The sequence below is a fragment of the Tigriopus californicus genome, chromosome 5, assembly GCF_007210705.1.
Source record: "Tigriopus californicus strain San Diego chromosome 5, Tcal_SD_v2.1, whole genome shotgun sequence".
NCBI lineage: Eukaryota > Metazoa > Arthropoda > Copepoda > Harpacticoida > Harpacticidae > Tigriopus > Tigriopus californicus.
In genome coordinates, this window is record NC_081444.1 from 8,125,117 (window position 1) to 8,133,266 (window position 8,150).

The 8,150-nt window shown below is 42.4% G+C and overlaps 2 protein-coding genes across 2 annotated transcripts in view; both read left to right on the plus strand.

Moving 5' to 3' along the window:
• Positions 1-958: 958 nt before the first annotated feature.
• Positions 959-5,254, plus strand: LOC131880657 (protein phosphatase PP2A 55 kDa regulatory subunit-like). Its single transcript, XM_059227337.1, has 10 exons — positions 959-1,303; positions 1,418-1,501; positions 1,576-1,673; positions 1,741-1,906; positions 2,000-2,112; positions 2,942-3,163; positions 3,230-3,350; positions 3,423-3,592; positions 3,661-3,876; positions 3,945-5,254. The coding sequence occupies exons 1-10, from the start codon at positions 1,297-1,299 to the stop codon at positions 4,095-4,097; spliced, it is 1,350 nt and encodes a 449-aa protein (XP_059083320.1). The 5' UTR covers positions 959-1,296; the 3' UTR covers positions 4,098-5,254.
• A 1,737-nt stretch (positions 5,255-6,991) lies between these two features.
• Positions 6,992-8,150, plus strand: part of LOC131880635 (angiotensin-converting enzyme-like) — a 3,111-nt gene continuing 1,952 nt past the window's right edge. The window contains exons 1-4 of the mRNA XM_059227313.1: positions 6,992-7,388; positions 7,471-7,616; positions 7,697-7,927; positions 7,995-8,141. Coding sequence (XP_059083296.1) covers positions 7,161-7,388; positions 7,471-7,616; positions 7,697-7,927; positions 7,995-8,141 — 752 coding nt within the window. The 5' untranslated portion in view covers positions 6,992-7,160. The remainder of the gene's footprint in view (positions 7,389-7,470; positions 7,617-7,696; positions 7,928-7,994; positions 8,142-8,150) is intronic.

An 8,150-nucleotide genomic window follows, 5' to 3' on the forward strand; every position in this document is an offset into this window, starting at 1 on the left:
CTGCATTCAGTGTTCGAATAAGACCAAAAGGAAAAAATGCTCTCCCTAACAGTGCCTCAAAAAGCACGCAAGTGATTCAATGAGTTTAACCCTGGAAATTAGCTTTAACGAAATATCGCTTTAACGAAATATCAGGGCTGATTCCCGGAACATGGTCCATTTAAGATCTTCTAGGCAAGGACCTTCAAAGATCCTTTAGAACTTAGATCACACTCGAAGAGTAAATAATTGTTGAAACGTATTTTGTCTTTGAAAAATTGATGACTGACAGGTCTCCTCGATGTTAGGAATACGTGAATGAGTCTGGTTCATGATGGGTATTTGACTCTCGAAAACAACGACACTGATGCCCATTTGCGGGAGACTCGTCTGGTGCAAGGATTGAGCCAAGCAGGACAAGAAGACAGTGTTGCTGATGCTTCAGCTCTGGGTAGTTGGCCATCAGCGCCAGCAGCCTTATGTCCGTCACCAGTCACCGCATCAACCATTCTCCGAGAACGGGCCGAACGAGACGAGAAAAAAAAGAAGTAGAACAAGACGAAGGAATCCACAGCTAGCATGCACCTACTTGGCCCACTGCTTGACCTTCTCTCAGTGATGCCATAATTGAGCATTATAAGTCAATTTGAGGCCAAGGAAGATGGATGAGGAGTAAACGATTTGGGTTTATAAAAAAGTGCATATGAATTCATTTACACGGATGTTTTGACAACATTAAAAATCGCTTTCATTTGACGTTCTGCCCTTGAAGTATGATATCACTAACTTATAGCACAGAGGAAAACAGTTCTAAAATATATCGAGATAAAAATCCGTGCACCGCACGAGCAATCCAAACCAGATTAGAATATCAATCAAAAGTATTAAAGTCTTGTGGCCCAACTTTAGCAATTGCTCTGGAATGATGGCCGCTACTTCGTATGGCCCAAAATCCCTAATATTCGGTTGAGTAGTTGTGGCATCGCTGAGTGCCTTCTTTTTCTCAGTTTGTCTGCTCGTTCGCCTATTCCCACCATCAAATATATTCTACCATCTCTTCCTCCTTGTCCTCGTCGGCCTCCTTCGTCTCCCGCCTCTCCTGCTTGTCCCCTCTGGTGGTACGGGCATCAGACCTGGCCGATCAGAGAGTGACTCCGTGAAGAAGTCTAAAGATCTGGGTTTGCGCTCGGCACAGACTGCGGACCACCTACTGACTGCTAGATAGAGCCTTTGAAATCCTTGAATATCAAGGTCATCCGTGCTAAGTGCCCTCGTTCATCGTGTCTCGGGCCAACTCCCATTCCAACCGGATTCATCATGGCGGGTAAGTTTGTGTGCCTTTGTAGGCCTGAAGCGTTATTCGCCCGCGGCCAAGCCCGGATTTCATTTTCGTTCTTGCCTCTCATCCGAAGCCTGGTTGTCTTTTCCCTCTCCTTAGGTTTGATGTCCAATGCCAATTCGAGTGAGGTCCAGTGGTGCTTTTCCCAAGTTAAGGGTACCTTGGATGACGATGTGACAGAAGGTGAGTGAGATTCATCGAGATCGACTTGACCCCTCAAGCCCGACTTACCCGCAATGGTTTTGCAATCTTTTTAGCGGATATCATCTCGTGCGTGGAGTTCAACCAAGACGGCGATTTGTTGGCCACGGGCGACAAAGGTGGCCGAGTGGTGATCTTTCAACGGGATCCGGGGGTAAGCTAGAAATTTGACGTACTTTGTGTCTAGGTCGGTCGTGGTGCTGATACTTGTGTTTTGACAGTCCAAAGTGTCCACGCCCAAACGCGGGGAGTACAACGTCTACAGCACCTTTCAAAGTCACGAGCCTGAATTTGATTACCTGAAGAGTTTGGAAATTGAGGAGAAAATCAACAAAATCCGATGGCTCAAGCGCAAGAACCCCGCCCATTTTCTGCTCTCCACCAATGGTAAGGTTTGTGAATTAAACCTTAATGCTAGCTTTCACTATTTCTGTATGGAAGTAATTGATTAATTTGATCTGATTCGTGACGCCTTTCCAGATAAAACCATCAAGTTGTGGAAGGTATCCGAGCGTGACAAACGGGCTGAAGGTTATAATCTCAAGGAGGATAATGGACTTCTGCGCGATCCTAGCTCCATTAATTCATTAAGGGTAAGAAGCGATTTCCGATAGCCTCTTCTTTTTGTAAACAGTCTTGACAGGCGACGAGCAGGTTTTCGGGATAATGCTGCTTACGCGGAGAAACATGACGTGAAACAGGTTAAAACAAACGCGATATCCAAAAAGCACGAGAGAACAACATTGAAATGTAATTTGAATGGGAATATCTACCTAAACCCTTGATCATAAAAGTCGTTTTTTCACGTTCTGTCTATTTCACTCAACCGAACGATATTTGTCATGAATTAATCGTTCTTCAATTGAAAAGCTTATGGTTTTGTTTCTTACATTAGAAGTGTCTAGAAAGCAAATCACAAGTTGCAAAACGGTTTTGATAGATCCTGAAACGTTCATTAACCTCGTGTGTATAGATGCAATTCATTCAAGAGGTGCATCATGCAAAGTAACAACAAAATTTTGTTCAGTTGACTCCTTAGTTACCTAAATAGTCGTTCTCATTAACGAGACTAGTTTTTTTAGCAATCAAATCGCAGAGTCAATGCTCTTTAGATGATGCCTTAATGGGTATTAGTAGTGTTTCATTGTCAGTTTGGGAGTAAATACATTCATAAATACATTTTTAATTATCTGAGAATGAATCTTGTCATTCTTGTTGCGTAATGGAAAAATGTCGAAAAAAATCCACATTATATAAGAATATTCAAAAATGAATTAAATATACTATTAATTAATTCGATATAATTTTGGTCATTCATTTGGCGGTATACTTGTCTCCATAATTTGCCTAGCTTCACCGATCGTCATGTCCAATCCTCCCATTGAGGTAACCTTGAGTAAAATTTATCGGCTCCTGATCTAGGTCCCCGTGTTAAAGCCTATGGAACTTATGGTTGAAGCTTCACCCAGGCGAATTTTTGCCAATGCCCACACTTACCACATCAATTCCATTTCGGTCAATTCGGATGGAGAAACATACTTGTCTGCCGACGATCTGCGCATAAATCTTTGGCACATGGAAATCACTGATCAATCCTTCAATATTGTCGATATCAAGCCAGCAAATATGGAAGAGTTGACCGAGGTAAGGCGTCTTGGAAGTACATTAGAGCTCGACAAGGTTTCTAAACACAACGCTCTTTGGTTGCAGGTCATCACCGCTAGTGAATTCCATCCTCGAGAATGTAATCTCTTCGTCTATTCGTCAAGTAAAGGCACTATTCGACTCTGTGACATGCGAGAAGCCGCTCTTTGCGATTCTCATGCCAAAAGTAAGTCCTAATTTCGTCTGCTCTATTAAATTTTCTACCGACTAGATTCTCAGGCGACCGCTTTTTTTTCAGTGTTCGAAGAGCCAGAGGATCCAACCAATCGCAGTTTTTTCTCCGAGATCATCTCCTCCATATCGGATGTGAAGTTCTCCAACTCAGGTCGCTACATGATCTCGCGTGATTATCTGTCGGTCAAAGTCTGGGATTTGCACATGGAAACGAAACCCATCGAAACCTATACGGTAGGTCTTAGTAAACAACATATCCAGATGATGAGTTAGGTTTCATTTTGGTTTTAATTTTTCTTAAGGTCCACGAATACTTACGTTCGAAGTTGTGCTCATTGTACGAAAATGATTGCATATTTGACAAATTCGAGTGCTGTTGGAACGGAAACGACACCGCCATCATGACTGGCTCGTACAACAACTTCTTCCGCATGTTTGATCGCAATTCAAGGAAGGAGGTGACTTACGAAGCCTCGAGAGACATTGCCAAGCCCAAAACCTTACTCAAACCAAGAAAAGTAAGTGGCACTCTTATTGTGTGTACATGACATCCCCATTTCCTTATCTATTTTATTGCTTGTTGTAGGTCAGTACCGGTGCGAAGAGGAAGAAAGACGAGATCCACGTGGACTGCCTTGACTTCCATAAAAAGATCCTACACACTGCGTGGCATCCGGACGAAAATATTATCGCAGTGGCAGCTACCAATAACCTATTTCTTCTTCAGGATAAGTTTTAGCTTTGTCGGTTCGAACCTACAGATTCATTCAGCACGGAACCTCCAAGTCGGAAGAAAGGCCAACGTCGTCGTCGTGGCTGCCTCCTTTTTCCTCCCTCCCGCCCCCCTCAAACAAACGAGAGAAATTTATAGGCTTGAGCATCGCGGCGGCTAAAACAACAGCCAACTTAACCCTACTTCCGGAGAATCTTGATTGGTGATCGCCTTTGACTTTGTAGTAGTTTGCCTCTTATCCAATAGGCTTGGCCACTGCCCAATCATCGCGAAGCTAGCCTTCTAAGGAAAATATATATCTTTCTGTGGATCTTAAGTGTGATATCTCGGACATTCTATGGTAATAAGATCCAAGTAATGGATTCACTACAAACGCCTCGATGTTTTGTGTCACCCACCTCGAAAAGAATAATGAACCAAGGAAATATGGCTTCATTATCACCTTCCACCCATCGTCCTATTGATGTCATCAGTTTCATCGTCGTCCAGATCCAACATCTCTTTACTCTCACTGAGAGAGTTAAGAAGAAAATCCGATGAGGAAATAGTCGCAGTGCTGTTTTGGTCTTCCATCCAAATTATCAAATTATGTACCCATCCTTTTGGACCAACCCTCCCCAAACGCATCCCCTCGCCCCTTGATCACGGCTAAGGCTCACAGTAAAGTCGGTAACCAACATTATTTATCAGCCTCTTTATTATGTTATTATTATCACTGGCGCACCAACTCAAAAGTATCTCCCGTTCATATTTGAATTTTATGCTGTATCGCGGTAACCGAAAAGAAACTCTTCCCGTCCACTTGTCGTGTGACTTGTGGTCGCCGATCGCCAATACCAGTGAGGCGACACTAGTTCATCACTCGGTTTGGTATTCGCTTCCTTCCGGGTCCTTCATTCGCCACATCTAAAAACACCGTGTAAATTGTCAAAGGCTCTTTACTCTCTCCCTCCCGTTTGCCCGGCCGCCCGCCCTCGATCCCTGGTTCTTTATTCTTGCTACTATTATTTTTCTCGCAAGAGGTAATTCCTCCAACGTCAACACCAGCTTTGTCTTGGTACTACCCGAACATTGCCTCCCATCTACCAACCCGAAAAAATATTTCAGAAATATATACATGAATGAAATAAACACCACAAAAAATGTGGAACTGGTCTTGCAAACGTGACTTTAAATACCTGATCAGCAGGACTGAACAGAAATTTTGAGGGCAAATTTTCAATAACATTCGCACTAAACCAGGAAGTAGTTATTCCCAACAAACCTCAATAGCGATTAGTAGGGGTCGGAAAGTTCCGAAAACGTAAAACTAAGTAATAAAAAGTAGGAAAAAAACTCTCTCCCCGACCCCTGACTAATCAACCGTCCTTCGTACGTGAACAATTGATAGCGTTACTCTACCTTGTCACTAACTTATTCAGTTCAGTGTCGGGCGTTAACCTTTAGTTGTTGCAACAACTTTATTTAAGAGTCCAAATAAATCTTTCCCTGAAAGCCGGCCTAAGTAATGATTTCGCTAAGTTGACATATGACCAGACTTTAAGAGAAAGACTTCTTAAAAAAAAGGACATTGGAATAGCAACTGATAATATCCCTTTGATAATTATGAGGAGGTGGGTACCAAATCGTGATCGAATTCATCTTTCTCATAGATGGAATCGTTGCTCTTTACTTAGATCAAGGACGACTTCACCACGTGATGACGTCGTCCTTGCTTAGGATAATGGGCAAATCACAGTATCATGTTTCCACTTTCAACGAGTGAACGATTAACATTACCCACGGCAGCAATGCTTTAATATTTAGATCGGGTTTGCTTCTTAAACAGGCTAAATATGTGATGGAAAGTTCGAAGCTGCCATTCAACGCTTTCGAAAATTAGATCCGTTTTCTTTTGTATTGATGTCCTTGACAAGACCTGTCGACTCTCGACTTTTACTCTCGTAAATGTCGAAGGAATTATCTTTTCAGTAAGGCAATCAATCTCATACTGTCAAAATCAAGTATACATTGTTCAAGAGGGACTAAATTTGAGCTAATTTAGTCAGTTAAAAGATATCCGTTAGAAATGCAGAAAAACTTGAATAGTTAGTTGAAGAGTGTTTTCAATTTAAATTTCGTCTCTCATAGCAAGGAATTTGTAAGTGGAAACGGGTTTTGGTTGCGTCCCCTTCTTTCAATGCTTGATTTCCTGCAACGGCATTTGAACCAACGCCATCTGGGGAGGAGATTTTTGCCGTGTTCACGTTGCCCCTTAAGACATTATCCATCACAGGCATTGAAGGCAAATATTACAACGTACACATGCATGAAACATTTTGAACTCCAGCTAATAACAAGTAAAATTAATCCCAATGAGTACATGTTCGAGAATTTGGCACTACTGAAGGTGTATTGCAAACGTTAGCGATTCGCATATAAAAAAATGAAGAAAAATTGCTGAGCAGAGTTGCATAAAATCATGGAACTTTGGACCCAAACCTTTGGAACTTAAATTCATCCACATTTGAGCTAAATATAAACCCCTGTTTTAGGTTTTACCGACGAATAATAATGTAACTCAAAAGAGACAATATAAAATCGAATATAAAGCAAACCATCAATGTCCTCGGATAACCCTCACGCTTTTCCGTCAGTTTGCTGTATCTCGCCGTCGTCCCTTGCTAAAAGACAACCTGTAAGCTTTAGGATGGTGAGGCAGTGCTCCATCCGGGCAATGGATGTTTTGGTACATACCTAACAGGCTACAGAAGAAGAATTAGAAAACGCAAGCGGGGTCTGGCCTCTACGGAATGCTTGTCTACGATGAACCAATGTTCGTAGGCACGTACAAGCCCTCGTGAGTTAGGGGCAACCAGTTCCTGCCGACTACACATGTCGAGTGAGAACGCTACGTAGTGTCCTGCGACAAGTACATAAACTAGGCTCCAAACAGGCCAAGAAAAAAAAAGCCGTCCATCACGTACCTGTGGCTAGGTTTCTATTCTCGGGGTCAAACGAAGAATCATTTGGCTCGAGACCTCACAAATAGGAAGCACATTAATAACGGCATTACATGTTGGTGTTACCATGGGTTGGAAGGTGCACATCGTTATATGTTGTTTAGGAGTTGTCCAAGTGCTGGGGCAAAGTCCCGTCGGCACAGCCAAGGATGGAACCGTCGAAGAAAAAGCGAGGAAATTTGTGAAGAAAGCGGAAGAGGAATTGACTAAAATGACCGAAAAGGCGACCTTCATTGACTGGAACTTTGCTTCAAACCTCACGGATGAGAATGAACAGAAAAGTTTGGCATCCAAGGTAGGTGTTAAGATGCTTCTTGCTAATGGAGTGCAAAATAACAACACATTCTGAATCGAAATATGTTCTGAACATGATATAGAAAGTGATGGATCAACTTTCTTTGCGTTTGGGGCAAGAGGCTAAGAAATTCAAGCGCTCTGACATCTCGGACAGGGTTCTGATCCGAAAATTGAAGCAATTGAGCATGATCGGAATTTCTGCTCTTCCCGAAAAGGAATTGAATAGGTAATCTTGCGTTTCGTACAGATGGCAACGGATTTAATCACGATTTTCACAATTTCAATCGCTCAAAAATCTGATTCTAGGTACAATACTCTGGACAGTCAAATGCAAAAAATCTATAGCACCGCCAAAGTTCCGTCCAAAGATGATCCATCTAAACTGCTTAGCCTCGAACCCGAACTGAGCCAGATATTTGCTAAATCGAAGGACCCTAAGGAGCTCGAATATTATTGGAAGGAGTGGCGTGAACAATCGGGGAAGAAAATGAGAGATCATTTCATGGAAAATATCGACCTGATCAACCACGCCGCAAGGTAAAATACAAAGGAACATTCATTTCCAAACACAGTTTTAAAGCCCATATTGAGCTACTGTTTTCAGATTGAACGGCCTACGCGATGGTTCGGAATTGAAGACTCAAGATTACGAGTCGTACACCTTTATCGATGAAATGGAAGAGACTTGGCGAGGCCTCAAACCACTGTACGAGCAATTACATGCGTATGTGCGTCACAAAATGTTCCAAAAGTAAGTCAA

Coding starts and splice junctions, on each gene's coding strand:
- LOC131880657 (XM_059227337.1), top strand. Junction 3,593..3,660: donor AACCCATCGAAACCTATACG/GTAGGTCTTAGT, acceptor ATTTTTCTTAAG/GTCCACGAATACTTACGTTC. Junction 3,877..3,944: donor CCTTACTCAAACCAAGAAAA/GTAAGTGGCACT, acceptor TGCTTGTTGTAG/GTCAGTACCGGTGCGAAGAG.